The 26,495-nt window shown below is 41.2% G+C and overlaps 1 protein-coding gene across 1 annotated transcript; it reads right to left on the bottom strand.

The window, feature by feature from the left end:
• Nucleotides 1-7,890: 7,890 nt before the first annotated feature.
• On the bottom strand, nucleotides 7,891-26,495 carry CFAP97 (cilia and flagella associated protein 97). Its single transcript, XM_081875854.1, has 5 exons — nucleotides 25,573-26,495; nucleotides 25,422-25,493; nucleotides 14,378-14,646; nucleotides 9,272-9,422; nucleotides 7,891-8,429 (listed from the first exon to the last, which is right to left on the bottom strand). The coding sequence occupies exons 1-5, from the start codon at nucleotides 26,438-26,440 to the stop codon at nucleotides 8,296-8,298; spliced, it is 1,494 nt and encodes a 497-aa protein (XP_081731980.1). The 5' UTR covers nucleotides 26,441-26,495; the 3' UTR covers nucleotides 7,891-8,295.

The following is a 26,495-nucleotide window of genomic DNA, read 5'->3' as shown; positions in this document are numbered from 1 at the left end:
GCTCTGCCAATTTTCTTTTCCTGCATGGCTCTTATTTATAAAGGTAGCTTCAAAGACTGTGGAAAACATGGGCATGTTACCTTGCATTTGTGCCACCCAAAAAACTACAGCCATGTGAATGGTTCTGACCTGTGTATGTCAAACACTGCCAAAAGTATGTCATGGGAAGTACAGTCATACAGGGATGAAGCCCAAGTGCTTTAAATAAACAATACAGAAAGTGAAGCATAATTTCAATGGATTTCTGTGTGTAATTTCTCTGGATTAAAATCAGGCAATCACTTTTTGCGGTTTAAAATTGTGTAACATGAATTATTCAAGTTTTATCTCTTGTGCTTAATCATTGGTGTAATTGCTGCAGAAGATAGCATATATACATTTTTTAAAAAAGTTTTAGTTTTAGCTTCTGTCCTCCCTTCGCACTTACTGGAAGTTTGTGGGTGAAGATTAAGTGTGGGCAGGTGTTGTCGTACCTGTATAGCTAGAACGGACCTGTTCTCACAAGAAAACCAGACAGGCTCAAATGAGGGCAGGCAGGAATATGAGAATCCCAGTAGGTACTTTTCATGAAGCTGGAAAATAATCAACAATTCTGAGAAGAAGGTATAGGGAGAAGAGAGGGAATGCATGTAAGAACAAGATAGACTTCAAATAAATAAAAATATTTTTGAAACAACTTTCAACTACTTTAAGGGGAAAGTGCATGAAAACTGTAATAGGCAGCTATAGACTTATCTGAAATTTAATATATGAAGAACAAGAAAATGGGGGAAGTGAGGAAGATTTTTAAAAAAACAACAACAACCTGATCTTAAATGCCCTGATCAAATAATTACTGGAAAGCAAAGGAAAATAACTTTCTTTAAAAAAAGAGACTTGCAGGATAATTCTATACATGCCTTGTCTGAAGTAAGTCCCACTGAATTTAGTGGATTCATTCAACAGTTACTAGCTATAGGATTGCAGCCTAAAGCACTTGTGATATCCTTCTTATTCAGATTAGACACATAGAAACCAATGGCGAAAGATCTTAGGTCAGTTATGAATAGGGCAGTTCGCTGTCTCCTATCCTATAACCTGCATATACACACGTGAGAGTATGTGTTGAGGTAATGGGATACCACTCCATAACACACTCAAAATGGCATGTGGCCCAGTAGAGGGTTGGGTCAAAGGTGAATGTGGCCCTTGCACAAAATGCAAGCTAGAAACTCCCCCCAACCACTTTTACACATGCTATAATGAACCAGATAAACACTGCAATTCCATTTATTTCTGCACTAAGAACAAATTCGTCTTGTGTTTTTAATGTATTTGTTGAATATGTGGCAGCATACGATCATCAAATACGACGGGCCATTTATTATACTTGCCTACCATGATACATGTAACAATCTAGCGATCAAACTTTTTCAGCAGGGGGCCAGCCCACTAATGAATTCCTATACCCCACAAATAATCCAGAGATGCATTTTAAATAAAAGCACACATTCTACTCATGTAAAAACACACTGATTCCTGGACCATCTGCGGGCCGGATTTAGAAGGCAGTTGGGCTGGATCCGGCCCCCGGGCCTTAGTTTGCCTACCCATGGATTAAAAGGAATCTTGCCTGTGACACTTTTGGTGCAGTGCCCTGTAAGGTCATTGGCGCTGTTGTCAAGTGTTGTTTTTATTTTGCTTTTGTAATTATAGGAAGCGGAAGCAGCATCTTGAAGCTGATGGAAAATTAATCAGCAAAAGACTATTTTTAACTCCTGCCACAGTGGATTATAGATTAGCACTTTGTGGTCTGCAGTTCTGGTTCAAATTGCTTAGCATAAATGTATTGGGATCTGTTTCTTGTCATTCCCTCTATGCATGTGATTCAGGCTAGAACCTTGATAATTATATAGCAAGAGGAGCTCCATCCGTACACAAGAAAAAGGTCTCAGCAGGCTTGTCGAAGCCCCAAGGTATATCAAAGTGCCAAAAGAACCCCAACCTTTTTAAAAAAGACAACCCTTTTTTAAACAAAAATATTAAACACAACTGTTTATACATGCAGCACGTGCCTAATTCACCCACATCTTCTGTGATTAAAAATGGTACCAGGGCTTCCATGATGCTCTTCCAAAGGCCATTTTGGCCAAATTTGATGTGAGGTGGAAGATGCTGGAGCAGAGGGAGCTTAGAGGAAGAAAACAGAAAAGTCTGCCAATGGCCCATCTGGTCCAGCATCCTGTTCTCACAGAGGCCACCTGATGCCCACGGGAAGCCAAAAAGCAGGATCTGAGCACAATATCAACCTCCCCACTTGTGATTCCCAGCATCCAGGAGCATACTGCCTCCAACAGTGGAGGCAGAACAGAGCCATTTTGGCTAGTACCATATTTCACCCCATAATGGTCGCCACCACATAATACTGTAGCCCTTTTTTGGTCCATAAAATCTGTCCCAAAGCATTCACCACATGATAGTCACAGGGCATTCTCAGCACACATTTTCTGTACTAGCCCAATCCATGCCTTCAGAGTTCCCATGTTTAGGAGTGTTACCCCACCCCACCCTGGGCAGCTTCAAAGAAGAAGAGAAGAAGAGTTTGGATTTGATACCCCGCTTTATCACTACCCGAAGGAGTCTCAAAGCAGCTAACATTCTCCTTTCCCTTCCTCCCCCAAAACAAACACTCTGTGAGGTGAATGGGGCTGAGAGACTTCAAAGAAGTGTGACTAGCTCAAGGTCACCCAGCAGCTGCATGTGGAGGAGCAGAGACGCAAACCTGGTTCACCAGATTACGAGTCTACCACTCTTAACCACTATACCACACTGGCTCTCAAAGGCTCCCACAATACACAAAGTGGAGCTTTACTTGTACCAGCCTATTATAAATATGTTTTGTTTATAAGCAGTTATCCTAGGATATTTCTGGTAGCCCTGACAAACGGTTATTGGTTCCATACCAAACGACAGCTGGGAAAAGATCTCTAAAAAGACATGGCATGAGAATCTTGAAGCAGCATTGCATCATGAATTGGACAGCCCAGTTGGGGTTGGTTTTGCTCCTACCCTTGTTTGCTCTGCTGCCAGACAGAGGCCTCTGAAGGCTGCCAACTACAGGTGCTGGGGTAAGAGGGAATGTTTCCTGTTCAGAGAAAGTCTTAAAATCACAAGGGCAGACTGCTAATCGTGCATCCAGACGGCAAAACAATCCTATTATGAGAGTTGTACAAATGATGTGTTGCCATTTGGCAATGTGTAAGTTAACAGAGCAGTGTGCTTCCTGTAGTAAATGCAGTAATTGCATTTGCTACATGGAGATTAGCTTGGAACTGAGGCAGTAAAATCTCATATTTATGAAAGGGCTGCTACAGCTGTTGTTTGTTTCCTACACAGGCAAAAGTATCAGGAAATCCTTTGTTAGAAATGGAAGAACATGCCAATCATCCACCTCCATTTCAACCCTCAGCTGCCTTCTTCACAAATTATTAGAGGTTTTCTACTGTCACTGTAAGCCACAGACATTATATGTGCTTGAAAGCAAAAAAATGACACCTCACAGTAGCCAACAACTCTAGGCATAATTCAGAAAGTTCTTGTACAGTATAGAGAATTGCCATTCAAGTAAAAATAAATAAATCAAAGTTCCCTGTGCCTTTTTTGCTATCTGACATTTGAGTATTTTATCCAAATAAGATTTCTAGGTTGAGTCCACTAAATCTCTTGAAATGCCACCATCCTCAATCCTTGGCCTCTTTGATGCATTTTCCAGCATCATAATCATCAAGATGTTTGTTAATTCTGAGCGATACACTGATTGAAGACAAGGTTAAGAGCATTCTGCTAAATTAAGTGCCTCCAGAGGCCTCATAATAGCCATGTACAGCACACTTTAGCCTAAAACAAGAAAGAAGCAAATTATGAAGCACCCTATTATGCTGATGCACAGCTTTCAGCTGTCCTAGTTTCTGGCAATCCTTCCCTGATTTCAAATTAGAAAGGCTCTCTGCTAATTAGGAGCTGTGGACATTATTAGAAGGGAAGAGGAGATTTCAAATCTGCAACCCAGCATTGAAAACTTCTGAATGAAAGTGAGCCTTCATTTTTCCAAGTCATTGTGGCCCAGGCTTTACCTTGTAGGAAAAATGTGGATACTGTTCTCATTTTCACACAGATTTATTATTTGGCTCAGGGCTGGCCCAATACATTTTGGCACAAGAGTCAGACCCCAAAATGGAGCCACCCCACCATCCTTGCCTGTGAAGAAGGGGGTCAGGAAGATCTGCATCAGGAACGAGGGTGGTGGGAAAAAAGAAAGATTCACATCAAGATCTGCTGCCCTGGTGGCAGTTATTTCACCTCATCTCATGGACCCAATTGTCAAAGTTAAGCACTTATGAGAACCAGTGAGCAAGAACAAGATACGTTTGACTAACCTACAAAAGTCAATGGGCCTTAAACACGCTTAACTATGGCCAGCTGCTAAATTGTGTCATTAATAAAAATTTGTACAAGACACTAGGAGTTAGTTACTGATGGATGCAAACAGAGTTTTGCAAAGCTGATGTATGTAAAGCTAGAATTTTGAAGTCGTAGTGACTGCATTACCATCGGAAGGTAGGTAAAGATGTCTTTCTGTGCTTCCTAAATTATTTTTTAAAAAGCTTACAATAAGAAAACTAGTACTAGCAACCGAAGGTTGGGATTCTACTACATGGGTAAAACTAGCACAAGGCCTATTTTAGAATGAACATATCTATCTATCTACCCTTTAAATCCTGCAGCTTGAAGTTTGGGGGAAAATCTAGCTAAAAGCAGTACAGTGGTACCTCGGGTTAAGTACTTAATTCATTCCAGAGGTCTGTTCTTAACCTGAAACTGTTCTTAACCTGAAGCACCACTTTAGCTAATGGGGCCTCCAGCTGCCGCCACGCCGCTGGAGCATGATTTCTGTTCTCATCCTGAAGCAAAGTTTTTAACCCGAGGTACTATTTCTGGGTTAGCGGAGTCTGTAACCTGAAGCGTATGTAACCTGAAGGGTCTGTAACCCAAGGTACCACTGTATTGCCTGCTCGTTTTGTTGCACAGCCTGCCAGCAAATGGTCTGAAAATGAGAAGACATGGTTACAACTTTTGAAGCTAGTTTGACCCTTGAGCTACATGAATGAGAAGCTGTCAAGAAACCACATTAAGCTGCTCTGAGCTCTTTAGAAGAAGGGTGGGGGTAGAACTGTAAAACATACACACATACATATGGGTCATATAACAAAACAGGTAGGCATTGCTTTCCCTGAGCAAACGGATATCGGCTTTTATCTCTGCAAATGTTTATCACTACTATTGTTCCTTCCGAAAAGGAGACGATGTTCTTGGGTGTCTTTCCAGAAGCAGAAATATAATTATCTTGCTTCCAGCTAAAGTTACAGGCAAAGCACTTTAGACTGCAAATACATCAAACAGGCAATTATTTCTAACCCTCTTCATGGAAACTGCTGATGCCCTTAATTAGCAGAAGATACTAACCAGAACTTCAGGGGAAATGTCTATACTGTACCGGTACTGCAGAAATGAACAGCAAAAAGCCAATGAAGTGATGGGAGAACGTCAAGACTACACTCTTGGATGCTGTGCAAGTAAATGACATCTCATATATTATGTGAGACATGTAAACAGAACTTGCTTTGTGGGCAAAAGGAGCAGAACACATAGACACCAGTTTCTGCCTCCAAGCTGATCACCACTTGCTTCAAGCTAACAGAACAGAAAGCAGCCAAAATACATAGAACAATACACTTTTAAGAACATAGAAAGTTGCTTTATACCAGGACTTTGGGCCCCTCTCATTAATACTCAATATATGAGACTCTCTCATCTTAGCAGATGCTTGACATAATCAGCAGGATAGGATTATTACAGCTTTGCCCTGCAAGTGGCCTTTCCCAATAAGTATCTCACAGTATGGCAAACTAGCTAGCTATTCAGTCAAATCCAGAAAGGAGGTATTTGTGAAAATGAACGCGTGCTGTATCTCTGTACACTAACCTAAGTTACCTCTGAATCCTTGATAAAACCTTTCCTGCTTGTACATCAAATCATGTTTAACTCTTCTGTGAAGCTCCAAAATCTGCATAGGATAACAACTATAGTTTCTCAGGGGGGCTCTCCATGCACTGAATTATGTACACTAAAATCAAGTGTTTTCTGCACACACATAAATAGCTTGTGTATAACTGACACAGCTTTATTTATACTAAAGAGCTGAGATAGGCTATGGTTCTCTGTAGCACATAAATATTGTGTGGTTAATGTAGTGTTTGCTCCTTCACACTGTGCGAGGGAACTAGCAAGAATCTACAGTAGGCCTGCAAATTACATGGGGTTTAAGTTCCGGGGATTGCAACTAAAGCCAAAATCACACCAAAAGTCACTGGGTTCAGTGCAGGTGGGGATTAACAAAGCCATTTTTCCTGGAACCCTGCAACCTTTCAATTTTTTGCCATGCGCATAAATCTGCATGTTAAGTTAAATGTGTGCAAGTTGTGGGCTTACCATACTCCAAACAAACCAGAACGCTACCCAGAAAATACACCATCAATAGAACTTGTGTTTCAGGTAGAAACATTATTTTCTATATCAAAGAATAATGGGGAATCACTACAGAGTGCTAGAGCTGGTAATCAGTACAGAGAGAACTTTAATTAGAAGAAGGAAGGGAATTTGATTCTATGACAGACTTACTAAACTTAAGCACCAAATTTACCTCATTTTGTTTATATCTGGATAAAATATTCACAGAAAGGAAGTACAATGCTGAACACAGATGTAATTCAATTAATCCTTTACTTAAAGCTTTAAAAAGAGTGACATACAAGTTTCATGTCTTCCATAATCAATCAAGTAAAACATTTAAGATGACATAGTTTAAAGCTAGCACACACTGTGCTTTCTATGAAGAGAAAAAAGTCACGGAAAGGTTTAAAAGTGCTTAGTAGCTTTTTTAAAAAAACAGTGCAACCAGAAGATGGCTTGCTCATTTGTACTTCATTCAAGAAACAGTGAAACTCTACATAAAGAACCATTCAATCAGCATTATTGTGCATATACTTCACACTGGCAGAGCTACTGAAACGTTGGTTACATTGCAAGGTCAATAAGAGAGCTTTAGTTCACAGAGGCTACTCTTTCCCACACCATTGTCTAAATGTTTACTGCTTAAGACATTAAAATCACTGTCAAAATTGAGTTTAATCTACAAAAAGGAGAGCTTCATTTAATTAACAAAAGGTTTGCCAAGCTTTAACAGGAGACAATGGATAAAACCAAATGTACTGCTTAAGTTACAAGTCGTAAGGGTCAGCATAGAAAGTTGGTGGTGCTTACCTCCCGTCACCAGCATGGTTGCACCTTACAAGGAGGCAGAGAAACAAGATGGCCTGTGGAGTGCAAACACATATGGTGCTCCTGCCAGCGTGTTCACACCGCATCAGGTACGCCTTTGTCTTGCCCCTCCTGGTAAGGGCACAGCAACCAAGGGGAGGGTCACGTAAGCACCTCCATCCCTCCATTCTGACTGCTACTGGATCCATGTAATATTAAAACATTTAAAGATAACATTTCTCAGTATTGAGCATGGAAACCTGATCAAAAATCATTATTGGAATGTGACACGGAAGCAGCAGCAAAGCATAAGCTCATCTGAAAGCACTCAGCCAAACAGAACCATTTCAAGAATCACCATAAAGAAACGGAGTTGAATTGTACTGCATATCGTCACTCTACCATTTCCACAAGACCTCATAAATAATTATACTGAACACCAGCAATGTAATTCTCGTTGAAGACTGCATAAATTGAATGTGCTAAATTAAAAACAGCAGCTACACTGTAAGAAACAAAAGATTGAGCAACTAATCCAATGCAAATGTTTATTGTACAATGAAAAATGAAATGCATTTTTTTTACACTTTTACACTGGTCCAAAAGTGCTAGAAGTCCACCCTCTACTCTTCACATCTGAACTTCAGTTGTGACTGAAGAACATAAATAAGATTTACAGTGCCACTTTTCTTATACAAATATATCATTAGCAGAAATACTGATTGGGAAGCTATTATCCAACATATATAGTAAAGATCTTGCTTGCTCAAAAAACAACAACAATAATAATAATAATCAGTGTTGTATCTGTTTGTAGTTAATGTCACTTTCCAGTGTCCTTTAATCACCAACAGTGAATATTACAATACTCTTGCACAGACTTTACAGCAATCTGCAAATACATCAGAATTAAAAATCTGGTGGCAAAGTGCAAATAACTTAGAGCCAGGCAGTATGAATACTAGTGGGTTTCAATCGCTGCAGGGCACCACTGGATGAGTCATAAACGGGTCTTTCACTTCTCCGACTCACGGTACTAGATGCACTGTGGCTGGATGCCCGCGAAGCACCTCCTGTGGGGAAGAACACAGAAAAGGGAGGACAGTGTTAAGGTGCTTGCATAACTCTGCCATTTTGAAAAACAAAGCCATTTAAAATCTATGCAAGCAACTCCACGTTTTGTCATCAGAAATATTGGGTTAGGGTCTTAACAATTGCAAATGGGGCTCAGCTCATGGGAAGGGGCTTTCTCCATGCCTGCTTTCTGCTGCTGTCTTCTGAACCCTCAAAAAGCCACTTCTGAGAATCTAGGACATTTGGAGCAACACTTTTGGCTCCAACCCGTAACGTGTATTTCGCTCTTGAAATGTACCCCCACAGAATCAAGAAATCTGATTTTCCACCCCGTAAATATTTATATATTGTTTTTTTCTTTTTCTTTTCTTCTTCTCTTTTTCCATAAAATATTAACACAAAAAATAATAATCTGAAATTTAGTCACAAGTAACCCTAACCCAAAACACTCCAGGGGACTAGAAGATGCTGAACAGTAATGCGGACTTCCTTTAAAAGAGGGAACATGAACTCTAGAATTAATCAACATTCGCTAGAAGGATGAAATTTGGTAGTCATGTTGCCCAAAGCATTTTGTTTGCAAGAAAAATCTGAGAATGGGACTTGTTCATCTCCCCATATAACTCTCAGTGCTTAGCTGGACATGAAGGGCGACACACACAGAGCAATGCAAGTTGCAAATGGGACCAAATACTGGGGTTTAGTAATCTTATTTTCTTTTCACACATTTGAATCATGTTAAGACTGGGGTGATGAAGACATCCAGGATTATGCATGTATACTTGAAAGCATGGTTCACTATTACAAAAAATACATAATGAAAAGCGCAAACTCTGCTTACGAGAAGGGCTGTGGTGGCTTAAGGCAGACTTCCCTCGCCTTGGAGAGGGAGCAGAACTGAGGTAACTCATCTGCCGCTGATAGTCCATGAGCTGTTCAGAGCGCCTCATACCAGCCGTCGGTTTCACCGCTTCAAGCCTCTTCAAAAAAGCCTTAAATTTAATTTGTTAAAAATATTACTTTTTGTTTAGAGAAAATCCATAGCAGTTATCATAACTAGTTAAAGCTGAATACCATTTCTTTGCTATGATATACCAGTAATTTGTGTTAGGGAATCATGGGCAGCAGAAAAGCTTAATTTTAAAGAACTAAACCAAGCCAAATTTTATGTTGTTGATATAACAGTTAAATGGTAAAGTAGCACATTATGTTTCTACCAGCCTAATTCAAATGCCAACAAAAAAGCAGTGTCAAACTTTGGAGTGATTGTGGGGTTTATACATTAGATCAGCTAATAGGGTCAGGTTGTGAATTTTGTTGTTTTTTTTTTGTTGTTTTTTCTATTGCGGCTTAAGTATCATTTACCAGTGAGGGCCAAATAGTAATCTAATCGCTGCAGTTACCACTCCTTTGTAATTTATGTTCAGATACTCTTAAACAATATTCCTATAAGCATGGGGATTAATGGCAGCAAAGCAGAAGCTGTGAGCCCTTCTTGTTCCCAAGGTAGTTTGAACTTGAAAGAATAAACACACACTATCCATTGAACAACTGCCTGAGGGCCTCGCCACCCTTGCTACATTTGAACATATTTTTTTTTATAAACACCAATTTCACGAAGATACCTATCTGGATAGCTTATACTGACTTTTGTGTTTAGTTTTTGAAGGAAGTACTGATAGCTATTATATTCTTGATTTGTGTTGACAGCGTGTACTGTCACTCTCTGCCTCCATCTCCCTGCCCCCTGATCTTTCTTTGTTTTTTCCTTCTTCTTTCTTATATTTGGCACTTAAATAAATGTGGTTGTTTTTTTAAAAGCTCAAACTTACTCCCCCCAACAGTGCTTTATTCAAAATGGAAGTCAAATGTGAGGGAGACCACACACTGAAGCTACCAGCTACACATGAATTATGAAACAACTGGCCACTGGACTCTTGGACAGGTGTTTGGCTTTGTTTATATGATGTCTCCTCTAATTTAATTTGCAACAGAAACCAGAATTATTTTTCACAGCAGAGGCAGAAGAGTACATTTCAAATCTAAATTTAGCTTCTTTAGCTAGTTGAACTAGAAATAAAATTTCTATCTCGTACCTTAACTCCACATTTTCAGGTTTTTATCCTTGCTTCTCTAACAGAAAACCCAAAACTATCAGACACATCAATGCAATCATTTTGCTTGATGCCACTGGTGGGTCATATAAAATCTAAATATTTAGTATGGGCAAGTATGCGAGGAGATAGCGTGTTTGTGTCTCAGTGTGGTGTTGTGGAAAGGATGCCTGCCTTGGATTAGGGAGAGTCCAAGTTCAAATTCCTTCCCTGCCTAAAAGACATCTGAGTGATCTTGGGCCAGTCAAAATCTTGCAGTCAGGATTACCTCACAGAAGAAGGGGGAAAGGCAAGATAAAAATGCAATAATAAAAAAGAGGAAATGCTTTTCTAGAAGAAAAATCTCTTCAGCTACAGCAACGTACTTCATGTTGCCAATTCTGTTTACATGTAACAGTCACAGGAAAAACAGGAAACTGGTTTTTGTCCAGTATAAACAGCTGTCTATATAAAAATGTCCAGAACACACAGAATATCCTGTATTACTTGGCACTGGTTCATTTTCCCCAATACAGATAAAAAATAAGTGCTGTTGTGAACTTTCCAGAAAAAAATGAACTGGAAAATTTCCATAAATAAATAAGGTTAATTTGCAGAGGTAATTTGCATTGGATTTCAACTCAATTTAGCAAGTTAGCATTTTACTCCTGTTTAGTAAACTTAGCTAAATACTACCCTGTATCACTGCTACTACTAACAGTTGCACTGAAATATTCCTTAATATAAGGACAAGTTTCATTGTCATTCAACAAAAAATAAATTAATTAATTTGCAGTCTGATATTTGGTTCTGAGAAGTAACAGAAGCATAGTAAAGGAAATTTTGGATTAAGGTGCTTAAAAAGTTGTCTTCATAAAACCAAGGGCAGGGGAGATAATCAATTTAGACTGAGGATTTCAAAATTTATTTAAACTTACATTGCTATCGATGTGGTGCTTGGGGAGAGCGCAGGAAAATGTTCTTGCACTAACTGAACAAATACTTACTTTAACAATGTATTAAGGGGAAAATAGAGAGAAATGGCAAAGAAAGGGCTTTGACTATAATCTAGAGCAGTGGGGAATGTAAAAATAAAAGGTTACTTTAAAATGCAAGTGGAAATCTTACTCATACAAAAATTATGCTATAAGGTATATTATATATAACTAGTTATTTCACAATGGTCAGGAAAGGGCGTCCTGAGGCTATTACGTATCAATTGTCAGAAAGGCTGTTTTCAGATATAACTCAGTCTAAACCATAGGTTAGCATTACAAGAGCAAGCCCCAATGACTTTTGAGATTGTGGGTTCCTTCTTATGGCAAAGTCAGAAGCTTCCACTTCCACTTCAAATTAACTGCAGTTTAGCTCATCGCCTGATCCCTAAACTGTGGTTAATCTTCCTTATGATTAACTGAAACAGGCCAGCTTCATCAACCACTATTTGGCTTTTTTCAGAAAAAACCCCCCATCATTAAAATTAATTAGTTTGTAAGAGTTTGGGTGACATGACAAATTGCAGTTAATCTAAAATGGAAGTGAAAACTTCTGAACCTCTCCTCATGGCTCCAATGAGAGAAGGATTCAGGCCTGAGGCATTCTGTGGGCTGTTATCATAACACTAAACCATGGCTTAGTGTTATATTTGAACAAGTCCAGCAAATTACATTGATGCTGAACAGTCACATTGAAAGGACACCTGCCAAGTGAGGAAAAATGAAAACTTCAAAATAAGCTATAAACTTGTTTTAACCTGTAAATGTGTTTCTATCTAGGAAGGATAGCAGAAAACAACATGGAAGATCTGCTCCCCTACGTAGGAATGCATATAGAAAAATACGATACGAAGAAAAAAAGATTTAAAAGGATAATTGACTTTAGAATGGGACCCATGACTAAAGACAAGCTAACCATGTACCAATAACTAAATGAAGTATAAATGCAACCTGGGTAATTATAATGAAATGCTAAATAACCAAAACAGAAATTGAACACTCGGTAGTTAGAGTTCACCAAAAAAGAACCTTTTAGGTCAATCTTCTGAAAGATCACTAGTTTTTTTAACAAGTGTGGTCAATCTATTTCATTTAGAGCACGAGGGATGTGGTTGCTAAAACTGGGAAATATGAGCTCAATGCAATTACAGTATATCAAAAGAACCAACAAGCAAAGAACAAATACATTTGCCTCTTGGTGAAAACATGGACAGATATTTCTGTCTGCAGCTCTTAGCAGATAATTTAAGCCCTGATAAAGAAAATGTACATGGACCAACCTCATGGCACAAAATTCACCAAGTATGTGTATATGCCAATATATCTGATGCTATAAAGAATAATGCAACTGCAGATGTGTTAAGAGGGTGTGTGTGGGAATTACAGTATCATAATGTCATCAAACCATTCTGCAATGAATTTACATCCAGAATATTTGTATGCATTTGTGGTTGCTGTACCTCAAAAGAATATAATTGAACCTGTGAAGGTTCAGAAAGAGACCAACAGAGCAATGGGATTGCAGGGTGGGGATACACAAGGAAAGGCATCAAGTGCTTAGACTTCTTAGTATAGGAATTTTAAAAATAAAATCCTGAGTATTGGAGAGACAAAGTACATTATGTAATTTACTGCAAATTTAAGATTCATAAACCCTTAGCAGAGATCAGAATTCTTATGCAAAAAGCAGACAGACCATGAATCAAACTCTCTCTGTTCCTGCATGTAATAATACTTTGCAAAATTACATTATATTACTATTTGATCAGCTCTAGATAAAGACCTATTACATGGAAATGCGAGTTTCCATTTGCCTCAGTATGTGTTACTATGGTTACAACAATGGTTCAATGGTAATGGAACAAGCAAAGATACAGATAATGAAACTGACTGCTAGCTATCGCCTCAATTATTTCCATTTCATTTTATGTTGTGGGCTACATTCTTTGTGCTATTGACACACTATTAATGTACTCTCTTAGTACAACATAATTTGTTTTTCTTCTTCCTTGCTACCAAGATGACAGTTCAAGAACTCCTCAAGTTAACTTTCTTTTTTCCTAGGGTGTGGTAGATAGGGATCCCTCCAACCCACTCCTTATCGGAGGTGTGGAGCCCTTGTATATATTAGGCCGCATCTCAACCATGCAAAAGAGTCAAAAGGTTTACACACAACTGTGCATCCAGACAAATAAGGCAGCATGCACACTATTCCTTTAAAGTGTATATGAAGCACATTATTTCCCTCAAAGAATTCTGGGCGCCATTTACCCCTCACTGTGTTACAGTTCCCAACAACCCTTAAGAAACCACAGTGCCCAGAATTCTTTGAGGGAAAGAATGTGCTTTAAAGGTACAGTGTGTACGCAGCCCAAGAGAAATTATCAAAATTTAGGAACACATTCCAGCCAGGGGAAAGTACTCAAGAAGGGCATAGAACAGGGTCAATGAGGAGGGAGATGTGACTATATGGCACTGCAGCCGATAAGACTGGGTGTGCTGCACCATGGTAGTGTGTACTGCAGTTGGGGGCTGTATCACTGCTGGGGGTTCACTGGTTCCTTCTCTGTGTGGGTGGCATGTGGACTTCATAGTTCACACAATGGTGGACTGCGATTGTGTTTCCAGGGATGCTGGGGGCATGCCATTTTTATACTGCTTTTTATTTTCTGGTTGGCCGGTTCCCCCTCTTCCCTCTTGGGTTGAACATGGACAGGATGTGGCGGATGTTACAATGACACATCTCTCCAAATCATAGCAATAGTACAATGACACTGCCCAATGACATATTGAAGATTGTAATAGATGCACTTAGTAGGTACAAAACTCCGCTTAATAAACGAAAGAACTTCAACTAACCAGATTCTCTCTGTCAATCCTTTGCTGCTCTCTCTGCCTGTTGATGGCACTGTGGTACATCTTCGGTGCTGGGCCTGAAGGCTTCTTCAGGGAGGTACTTTTGCTCCTGGGCTTTGCAGAGTGCTTTGTCAATTCCTTTAAGAGCCTTTGGTTCTCCCGATCAATTTGCCGAACTTCCTCATTTGTGAAAGAGTAGTTTTTCCTTGACCCTATAGAGGACTGATCCAAGACCAGCTTCTGTTGTTCTTTTTTCTCCAGCTGCAGAAAAGCTTTAAAAACAAATAAACCTTTGAGAAGCCAACATAGATGAAGGGGGTTGTGTATCTTCACTTGAAATCCAGAAATATCTGAGTTCAGATTTAACCAGCTAACTCAAGTGAGGCGGTTACCTCGTTTTCAGCCTATAGATTTAAATGGCAACACATGCATACATAGCAAAAGCTTATAGCAGCTTTTTCCAGCACGGTGTCCTGTGGGTGTTGCTGCACTATGACTCCCATAATGCTCCAAACCATTGACTATGCTGGCTTGTGTTGCCGAGAGTTGTAGCCCAAATACTCAGAGGGCCCCAGATTGGGAAAGGCTAGCCTAGAGAGAACACAATACTGCCACTATCATGGCACTGAAGAATACTTGCAGTGCACTCTTTTGCAAGGTTATTTATCCCAGTGTGTTCAATGGCACTTAGTTCTAGAAAATTGTGCGTAAGGTTGCAATATTAGGCTCCAAGTGTAAGAGGCACACCAACTCTCATTTGTTTCCAAACAAAAGAAACAGAATGCATGTAAACCATAAAAAGTCATGTACAGAAGTATACTTAAGGAGGAATCCAAGACATATGTGAAGCTGGGTCTATGAAGACCTGATGTGCATTATAATTCTTAAACATGAGCTAGGACTGGGCAATGTGAGCACTTGGCAACATCTAGAAATATATGGTGAGCTGATAATATAGATAATTTTGAAAATGTACATGCAGTTAAGATAAAGTTCTAAAACCAGAGGCACACTTGCAAACTGGAGATACTATTGTGGGTGCTTATCACAACCTATTTTATTAGCTATAGCAAAATGCTTCAAGCCTAATTTCAGCAGGCAGAGGGATGCAGGAAGGGACCCTGTAGTCACATATAGTCTACCCACAAGTACCATATTGGTGATCCCTGAGTTAAGATGTCCTACACTGGCAATTGCTATGGAAGAGTCTCTCCATACTTGGAGAACCACACTATATCAACACATTTCTCATCATTGGCAATATGTACGCTGCTGAAAGAAACATGAGCATTAGCTAAGGACAGTATGTTTTAGAGTTTCAAACACCAGATACTCTGTTCTTCAACCTTGTGTGCTATTGAGTTAGGCACAGAGGTGTGGTTAAGCAACCCAAAGTGACATGGCAAAGGGCCTACAAATAGTACAAAATATTTAAACAAACATTTCTCGACATTTGCCTTGCATTTTTCATTCTGGGGATTGTAGGATTTCATTTCCATGATTCAACTTCTCGCATTGTAGGAAGTATACTGTCTCTGAGCAAAAGCCTTGACTACTGATGATTTCAGGAGTGCTTAGGTCATCTTCAAGGAAGTATCTTGCCTACTTCTAACCTATGATTCTACCACATATGAAGAAAAGAAACTGTTGCTTTCTGCTGAATGGATATGAGACTGCTCAACTGATTTGTTTACAGTAGGCAGAGTTTATTTCAGAGGCCTCTGGCACAGATACATATCCTCTAATAACTTTTTGCTGTTTAGTTTATCAAAAGTAAACCATGGACTGGAATTTAAAATCAAATGCTTCCCAATTTGCAGCAAAGCAGACAACTGTGCAATTGATGGTAGCCTTAAGGTGTGAGTCTTGGACAGGCAACTCCCTTGTAAGTGTAACAAAAACCCACAGTGATGTTAGAGAGCCTGAAATTGTTGAACAAGTTTGATTTGTCTTTAGGGACTTAAATGGCAAGAGTAAAAGCAGACAGACGGTGGTACATAAATTTTAAATCTTAATTAGGTTCAAACCCTACAGAAATCAAGGGAACATATGGTGTGTTGAATGGTGTGTTCAGAAACTCTGCATGGATAGGCACCTCCACTACTCTTAGATAAGCTTCTAGGTGACTATCCAAACCCTTACACTAGTGACCAAGATTGAAATAATAAGCGGTATGATAAACTGCAAACAGTAGGAAAATAAGTTTTGGGAAAGGGCTACACAGTTCATGGAAAGTGAGAGAGATTTTAGCTGTAGGGGTATGCAACTATTTAACAAAACATTTAGCTATTCTCGATGTTTTAAGAGGTTCTAAATATAATTTATTTTATGTTGCACTGTTTTGCTGCTTAGTTGATTGCTATGTTGGGCTATGTTGAGAGGAAGGGTGGAACAGAAACATAATAAATAATGATGATAAGGTAAAAAAGGTAAAGGTAAATGAGCCCTGGATAGTTATGTCTAGTCAAAGACGACTAAGGCAGTGTTTCCCAACCGGTGTTCCGCGGCACACTAGTGTGCCGCGGGACGTCGGCTGGTGTGCCGTGGGAGGGAGTCGGGCGAGTCGGGCGGCGAGAGGCGGGGCGGCGGCGGCGAGCACACGCGGGGCGGGGAGCGAGCTCCCTCCCACATCCCATCGCCCCGTGCTCCGCGCTGGTGTCCGCAAGCCTTGCGCACCCGGGGGATCTCCCCCCGGGAGCGCAAGGCTTGCGGGCAGCAGCCTGCAGCGCGGAGCACGGGGCGCTCTCCGGAGGACGCCCCGTGCTCCACGCAGGTGTCCGCAAGCCTTGCGCACCCGGAGGATCTCCCCCCGGGAGCTCAAGGCTTGCGGGCAGCAGCCTGCAGCGCGGAGCACGGGGCGCCCTCCGGAGGACGCCCCGTGCTCCACGCAGGTGTCCGCAAGCCTTGCGCACCCGGGGGATCTCCCCCCGGGAGCGCAAGGCTTGCGGGCAGCAGCCTGCAGCGCGGAGCACGGGGCGTACTCCAAAGGGCGCCCCGTGCTCCACGCAGGTGTCCGCAAGCCTTGCGCACCCGGGGGATCTCCCCCCGGGAGCGCAAGGCTTGCGGGCAGCAGCCTGCAGCGCGGAGCACGGGGCGCCCTCCAGAGGACGCCCCGTGCTCCACGCAGGTGTCCGCAAGCCTTGCGCACCCGGGGGATCTCTCCCCGGGAGCGCAAGGCTTGCGGGCGTCAGCTGGCAGCGCGGAGCACGGGGCGCCCTTCGGAGGACGCCCCGTGCTCCACGCAGGTGTCCGCAAGCCTTGCGCACCCGGGGGATCTCCCCCCGGGAGCGCAAGGCTTGCGGGCGTCAGCTGGCAGCGCGGAGCACGGGGCGCCCTTCGGAGGCCACCCCGTGCTCCGCGCTGGTGTTGGCAAGTCTTGCGCACCGGGGGATCTCCCCCCGGGAGCGCAACGCTTGCGGGCAGCAACCTGCAGCGCGGAGCACGGGGCGCCCTCCAGAGGACGCCCCGTGCTCCGCGCTGGTGTTGGCCAGCCTTGCGCACCCGGGGGATCTCCCCCCGGGAGCGCAAGGCTTGCGGGCGGCAGCTGGCAGCGCGGAGCACGGGGCACCCTTCGGAGGACGCCCCGTGCTCCGCGCTGGTGTTGGCCAGCCTTGCGCACCCGGGGGATCTCCCCCCAGGAGCGCAAGGCTTGCGGGCGGCAGCTGGCAGCGCGGAGCACGGGGCGCCCTTCGGAGGACGCCCCGTGCTCCGCGCTCGTGTTGGCAAGCCTTGCGCACCCGGGGGGCGCATGGGGCGCCCTGAAACAGAGGGTTCCCCATGCTGCGGACTGTAGCCTGCCGCCGGACGCGCGGGGCGCCCTGAAGCAGAGCGCCCCTCGCGCCAGGCAGACATGGGCCAGCCCCACAAGCTCGGGGGACAGCGGGGAGGCGCAGCACCGCCATCCCACTGTTCCCCGACCTGGTTTTTTTGGGGGGAAATAAAGAAAAAAATTTTTTCCTTTATTTCCCCCCTCAAAAAAGTAGGTGCGTCCTATGGGACGGAGCGTCCTATGGGACGAAAAATACGGTACTTACTATTTCATAATAAAGTAATTATAAAATACTTTCTTTGTGTTTATTTGATTCCTATTAAAGAGAGTTACTTTATATATAGTCAATATAGGCACAGAGTTAATTTTTTAAACATTTTCTAATGGTGGTGTGCCTCGAGATTTTTTTCATGAAACAAGTGTGCCTTTGCCCAAAAAAGGTTGGGAAACACTGGACTAAGGGATGTGGAACTCATCTTGCTTCAGGCCGAGCTGGCATTTGTCCACGGACAGCTTTCTTGGTCATGTGGCCAGCATGACTAAATCGCTTCTGGGGCAACGGAACACCATGATGGAAACCAGAGCACACGGAGACACCATTTACCTTCCTGCCACAGTGGTACCTATTTATCTACTTGCACTGGCATGCTTTCAAACTGCTAGGTTGATAAGTAATTATAAGCCAGGATTAAGAAAGAAACCTAACAGGAAAAACCAATGCATACAGAGAAGAGAGCTAGTTGTTCCATCCTAATACCCATCTTCACTAGGGGCGAAATGCCAAGAACTGGTAGAAGAGTTGCAGCTAGGGGAACAGTGTCATGAGGTGCATACAGTGAAGAAAGGGAATGATTTATTTCCAGCAAAATCACAAAAACTGATAAGAGTTTTCCCAAAATTAATAAAAGGTGCTCTCACACTACTTAGTACTGAATTTCACGCCAGTGTGAAATTAAACTCAATTAAAAGTATTATTCTTCCATGTGCTCAGTTTCTCCCAATATATCAGTATACAATTCTAAGTTACCACTACTCCACCTGTACTTCAGTTAAATACAACAGGTTTGATTCAAAGGTGCCCTTCTACTCACAGAAAACTGTTTTGTATCTGGCAGTGGAGTGCTAGGTAAGGTAAGTGAAATTACATCAAAAGATTACAATTATGCCTGCATGATAGTTTGTGACCTGGCCAACAAAACGATGTGGATGAAACAAACAAGTCCAAATAACCTTTGTGCACAGAGGACCAGCTGTGTGGTTATTTAGCCAGTGACAACCTTTACATGTTCTGTTCTAATGCTTTACATATTGGAATGTGGCAAAACAACTATTAAATATTGCATATTAAAGAGTCACTTACACATCTCAACCCTTCATTGCTTGAAGCTTCTACATAGATAATTTCTTCTAAATTAGAGTGCTTTAGTTCTCTGCAATGGATAAAGCACCCCAGTCTTGCTCTATCATACAGTCCCTATGGAGGACAGTTAAAAATGTATTGTTTAATACTGAAACACAAGGTCACCTTAGGAAACAAAGTGAAATCTTAAAATTCCTAGATTAGTAGATTAAAATGATTGTTGCTAGATATAATATACAGTGAAGTTGTGCAAGACTAATCTTTCCTACACCTCACTGAGAACAGTTAAAAATGTGCATATTGTGAACACTTGGCTTCTGCTTCATAAGCAATGCCATCATAAACAAAGGTAAAACAAAAGTCCTAAGGCACAAGAAGGGAGTTTTCCACTTCTGGCCCCCCTCCTACAAATAATACAGGAGTGTAGCCAAAAATGTGCTCAAGAATATTCTATCACAATTACTATAGATTCATTCAGAGAAGTGCTAATTTTCTAGAAAAAGAGGTGCTGGAATTCATCACAAACACTTCCCTCCTTCTCTTAGAATGGTTATGGCGCCCACATGAGAGGTGGAAGTTAGTTCCGGCTGAAAAAAGCCCTGATTAAGAGATTGTTGATTTGTTACCTGGCACCAGGTTTTCTCCTTTCACCATGGGTAGAAGTTAACAATCTGGAACAGGGATAAGGAAACTATGGTCCTCCAGATGTTTTTTGGCTATAGCTCTCATCATCCGTTACCAGGGATGATGGTTAGGAATAAAGGAGACTTGTCCAGCAACAAATAATCTGCATGAACATCAGCACAGAGCTTAATAGCTGTATTCAAGACTTGTCTGATTCAGCTGCACCAAGGAGTCAAGCCCCAGGCATGTTCTTTGGCAACTTTTGCAAAATGGTCACAAATAAGAAAATATTTTGGGTGGTATTTGTAAACCAATACCAGTTGGTTTGGCAGTTTGGGATATACAGTACTTAATGTAATCTGTTAAAACTTTGTTAGGGTGATCATGTTGAACTTAAAAGGGACTTCACTATCAAATATATTTTATGTACAATTGTGAGATAATCAAAACAAAGATGTCTTACAAATTGTACTGGAAAGCTGTGATCACTATAAAATGACAATTGATGCCATCGATATTAGCTATGCCCGCCCAGGATAAATACAGTGGTGCCCCGCAAGACGAACGCCTCGCAAGACGGAAAACCCGCTAGACGAAAGGGTTTTCCGTTTTGGAGGCGCTTCGCAAAACGAATTTCCCTATGGGCTTGCTCCGCAAGACGAAAATGTCTTGCGAGTTCCTGCGGGTTTCCCCCCCTTTTCCTAAGCCGCTAAGCCGCTTATCAGCTGATCCGCTAAAAGCCGCTAAACCGCTAATAGCACTAATCCGCTAAGCTGTCAATGGGTTTGCTCCGCAAGACGAAAAAAACGCTATACGAAGAGCCTCACGGAACGGATTAATTTCGTCTTGCGAGGCACCACTGTACATCTATGTGTCTCAACTATAAGCCAATCTACCTATCTATAAGCCAAAACCAATCTACAGTTCTTCCTGCCCAATCCGCTTCTGCAGGTAAGACACTGGAACCAAGACTATGACAACAGACTACCATGAACAACTTCACATATCCTTAGAATATTGCACCTATTCATGGACTGCAAAATCTTTCTGGAGACAATCCTGGCTTAAAACCAGAGCTTACATATAACATGTGTACAGTATACATATTTTTATTAAATAGGTGGTCTATGGCAGCACCCAGACTGTTTCCAGGATTAAGATGAAACTATGTGCTAGGTGCTGTACAAAATAAATGTAGATTGATTTTGACTACAGAAATGTTTAGTTACATATTCCAAGTCATGTTTAACATTTTGCTCATTAAAGTAACCTCTCTTTGATGCTGCCCCTTAAAGTTTAAATTCATCTCTCTAATTTCTGCCTACAGCACTCACCTATTTTCTGCCAGCAAATTCCTGAAACCTGGGATGTTTCATCACATTGATCTATATCAAGTCTAATTGTATGGAGAAATCCTCTTTCCTGCTGTTCAACTCTTGAAACACTTCTGATGCTGCAATGATTACTGCCAGGATGTCATAATACAGAATCTGCTTACATGACATCAGCAGTGCGTCATAATAGATTGGCACCGGACATCTCATATCAGAGCAGTGTAATCAAATGATAGAAAGCATTCAACAAACTACATATATTTGTACTAATTCCAGAATCCTCAGCTCCAGCCAATAACCATTCCACAACATTTGAAGTCATATTGGTGTTATCTCTAGATTGGTTACATTCTTAACTTTTTAAAAACTTTTCTAAAACAAAAGGACATGCCTATGTGATCATCACCTGAGGCCCTTCTTTGTGTGTCTCCTCCACAAAAGGCCTGGAGGGCAGCAATATGAGAACAGGCCTTTTTTGTGGTGGCTCCCCTCTTGTGGAATGTTCTCCCCAGGGAGGCTCACCTGCCGCCTTCATTACCTGTCTTCAGGTTCCAGGCAAAAACAACCCTCCTCTCCAAGGCCTTTGGCTAATTAAGCAATCTATGGCCTTTTAAACTGTGCATGTAGGTGGGGTGTTATTATTTATGTTCTAGGTATGTAGTTTTTTGTTTTTATATTGTAAATCCTGTGATCTTTAGATGAAGTTCGGTAAAATAATAATAATAATAGCTAATTATTTATTTATGCTAAATTCTGCAGCTTAGCTGCATTTAACATGTAAAGAGAGCGCAGGACACATAATTCCTCCCATTAAAAAATTAATAGCTAATAATTTATTTATTTATGCTAAATTCTGCAGCTTAGCTGCATTTAACTTGTAAAGAGAGCGCAGGACACATAATTCCTCCCATTCTTTTGCAAAACTGGGCTGTACTTGCTCTTCCGAATGAGTTATAATGTGGAAAGTGTCCTCTCTGGGTGGACTGAAATCTGTGGTTTATTGTGCTAATTTCTATCGTTTATTGTTTTGTGTACAAGGGAGACTTCCGTTCCCTATCATGCATTGACGTGCATGTCCAATTGAGTCAATACAAGTTGTCAAGAAACTGTAATGAGCTACTGAGAAGCAGCCTCTTCCGCTAATTGACCCAGAGCTCAGTGTTCAGAGAGCTCCAATTGCATTCTAAGACAGGCTTCCTCAACCTCGGCCCTCCAGATGTTTTGAGACTACAATTCCCATCATACCTGACCACTGGTCATGCTAGCTAGGGATCATGGGAGTTGTAGGCAAAAAACATCTGGAGGGCTGAGGTTGAGGAAGCCTGTTCTAAGAGTCCTATTCTAACTCACTTATGCTCAGAGACAGACAAATGGCTCCCTTCATCTACAGAACATTTTTATATTTGCATTACAAAAACTGGAGGCTAAACAGGAGGCTAAAACAGCGTGGTCTTTGCATTGTGTAAATATGTGACATGAAAAAAGGTACGCAAAAGGAGAAGTTGGGCTGCAAGGGGGAAAAAATCCAAAGTCTGTATTTGGGTAATACCTTTATTAGGTCAACCCAAATGCCACAAATTAGAAGGCAGGAACTCTATATTAGGCTAGATGGCAAACAGAGCAAGGGGGGAGGCGGAGAAGGGAAAAGTTGGATGACAGATGGAGTCTGCATCTGATCACAATCTCAAGATGCAATGTGAGAGAAGAAAGCAGGCATTAAAATGAGGTTTCAGGTTGTCTCTGGGGCTGCTGGCAAGAAAGAAAATAAAATTCTCTTCACCTGAGAAAAGATGCATACATTATCAAGGCTCTTCTGGAGTGTTAACAGTTAAAGAACATACACTTTCATAAACCAAATTACCAGTGATGCAAGAACAGAAGAAATATTACCTTGAAAATAAGTCTATCCAGAATTCAAGTGCAAGAGGATGAATAAGTATTTATCATTATCAAAGGATATGAATAGTGTTCTAGCATCACATTTTAAAGCAATGATGATCTGAGATCTTTTCAGTCTTGATCTGATAAAATATCTTTAAACATTCAAAAACCATGATTAAGCTAATGTGTACTCCCATTCTACATCAAAGTGACTTAAACGGTTAATAATCCATATTTATTTTTTTGGTGATGTTGAGTTTCTTTTTATATATCATATATTTTCAAGAATTAATTGGAATACCCTCCCCTCGCTCTTTTGATTTATCACCCTCTTTCAAAAGTGCCTGAAAAATGTAACATTCAGTTTACGACTGAAGTACGTAATTTTGTGTTGCTAATATCAGATACTATTTCCCCAAGACTGACACCTGGATAGTTCCTGCAGAGGAAAGGCATGTGTGAACTTATGTGCAACTGAGGACACTTCTGAACAGCAGAGTTTCATACACATGACAATTTTATATGCTTGGATTATCAATTTCTGCCCTGCAGCAGGAGGAGATCAGCACACATTTCCTCTACTTCATACCAGTGAATTTAGTACATTGTGTTCAAACAGTTCTCAGGCAGCATCTAGACTTTTGATCACGTCTTCCCAAGGAGTACAACTAATAAACTTCTATTGCAGTAAAGAAGGGAAGTTTTACAGAGTCCTGGAGTTTTCCCATATTCACGGTTTGCCCTCTAAAACAATACCTCTAGTTGATTTTCAGAATAGTTGCTACCATGGGTGCAATACTTTGGCAAAATTTAAGACAGGGAGATAAAAAGTCTTGAAGGCTCTGTAAGGGTTGAGAGAGTTTGAGTCCAATAGAGCATTGATGCTTTAGGCTACAAGGTACAAGGCTACAAGGTGTTTGGATGTGTTTACCAGAACCACAAACTAATAGACAAACATATGCTGAATTCCTGTTTCATTATTAATTTGATAACTGTAATGATCACCTCCTAATAACAAGTAAAGCCACCTTAATTAAATACATAGGATTGAGTCATCACTGATTATTGCCTCTCAGTAATTTATTCAACAATGAACCTCTGCTAGGAGAGAAAAGGTTGACATGTATAAGCTACAAGCATCCTAACATCTGAAAACTGCCACTTGAAAGTAATAACTAATTTTACTATAAATATACATTGAGTGTCCATTGTTTTATGATGAACCATGAGATCTGGTTGTTGCTGTGGGGCGAAAGTGAGTAGAAGGAAAATTGGGTTGGGAGGGCCTTGGTGAACTAGGATCACCACACCCGGTTTATCTTTCAGGAGATAACCAAGTTTCCCCAGTCCCCCTTGAATGTGATTTTTTTGGCTGGGCCGTAGCAGCTCTGCTGGGAAAAAAAAGTGTCTTCCATTGACTGCCTCTTTAGTTTCTAAGCCGTCCACAGAATTTGGCTGCAAATTTCAGGTTCTCTTTTCAACTACAAACCTTAGCTAGCAATGTACTATTTAAACACATACATACATAGAATCAAGAGTCTGCTTCAGAGGTTATATGCTGTCATTTATGATACTATGGCCATGCAGATTTTTACTACTACTCTGAATTCAAAAATATATCCAGTGGAATCCATGGTGACCTTCTGAGCTTGTTGCACAGATGGGCTGGGCAGACCCAGGTTCAAACACCCACTCAATCACTAAGCACCGTGGGGAAACCTTGGTCCTGTAATTATTTATCAGCCTAACCTCCATAGCAACTTATATGCATTGATGGAAGTATAAAATGGACAGGGAAAACTCTGTGTCCTTCCTTGAGTTCATTGGGGAGAAGGCACAATATAAATGTAATAAACAGAAATAAATTGAAAAGACATTTATCGTGTATAGAGTGCAGTCTATCTAAATAATAACTTTACCAAACAAATATTTTTGTTAACAATTGCTGTTCCATAGAACTCAAGGGAAAACTGAAAATGTTTATCCAGATCTGAAAGAACAGCAGAGACATACATATTATATCAGAATGTTATTATTTTGAGAGCAAATCCCATATTTTTAAAGTTAAGAAAATGTCACCTTTCAAAAGATGATTCAAGTCCACAGCCTCCTGCAGGACCTTTTGATGACATTTGTGATCCAAGTCGGGTTCTAAGGAGAAACAGAAATTCAGTCAGGGCTTGTAATTGTTCTCCTCAAAAGTGTAAAGCTTTTTGCACCTCATGCTTACCATATAACTCCTGGCTCACATTTTCTTGTCTTTTAACCTTTAGTTTCTTATCATTAGATGCTGCAAGTTCAAAAGACTGGATGGGGCTGATGTCTGGAGTTGACAGAGGAGTCACATCAGTCACAGTATCTTCAGACTCTTCTGCATAGTCACCAAGCTTGGGTTTTACTTCCACCGATTTAATTCCTGGGCTGGGTTTTTGTCTCAGAGAAAGAAGTGTCAAGCTACATTTGCTTTTCTTTTTTGAAGAAGAGCAGGATGAGTCTGACAAGCAACTGTCTGAATCTGAGCAGTCTGTATCAGAACTACAGGATAGGCAATGTGAGGAGGAGGAAGACGAGGAGGAACTGACTGCAATATTCTTGCTAACCTTTGCACTATTAGACTGCTTAGACAACTTAAGTCTAACCCTCTGGTTTCTGCTGTCATCGCTACTGTCTTCTTCATCTGTATAGTAGTTTTCCTCAGATGCTTTAACTATTTGGTCAACCTGAGAGGAAATATTTTTTCCATGCGTTCCTTTACCTTGTGCTGAAATCCTACCAGATGTACTTGCCTTTTCTGAATTTAGAGAAGCTAACGACAACAGAGCATTTTCAGCACCATTGATTAATTCCTCCCCCTCCTGAGATTCTGTATCTTTATTTGCTTTGTCCTCTTCCTCAGTACAGTTATCCTCCACCACTTTGGTTTCTGTGTTCAAGCCAGGTTTGCCTGTAATCGTATCTTCCGTTTGTGTGTGCTCACCATTTCCCTTCTCATCTGTTTTTGTTGTTGCTCCTTTCCTCGCCGCATCTTCTTCAAAGTCACTATCAAAGAAAGAGTGATCCACTTCACAGTCTGACACATCTTCATACATACGGTCCATGATCAAAAAAAAGGTGCTGAAATGCGGTTCCTGCAAAAGGAACACCAGAATTACT

The sequence above is a fragment of the Podarcis erhardii genome (genome assembly GCF_964252035.2).
Source record: "Podarcis erhardii genome assembly, chromosome: 9".
Taxonomy (NCBI): domain Eukaryota; kingdom Metazoa; phylum Chordata; class Lepidosauria; order Squamata; family Lacertidae; genus Podarcis; species Podarcis erhardii.
The sequence above is the reverse complement of the archived record's forward strand: the minus strand, read 5'-3'. Positions and strand labels throughout refer to the sequence as shown.

Coding starts and splice junctions, on each gene's coding strand:
- CFAP97 (XM_081875854.1), bottom strand. CDS start 26,440: ATGGACCGTATGTATGAAGATGTGTCAGACTGTGAAGTGGATCACTCT. Junction 14,647..25,421: donor CTTGAATCATCTTTTGAAAG/GTGACATTTTCT, acceptor TTGTTTTTAAAG/CTTTTCTGCAGCTGGAGAAA. Junction 9,423..14,377: donor GGATTGACAGAGAGAATCTG/GTTAGTTGAAGT, acceptor ATTAAATTTAAG/GCTTTTTTGAAGAGGCTTGA.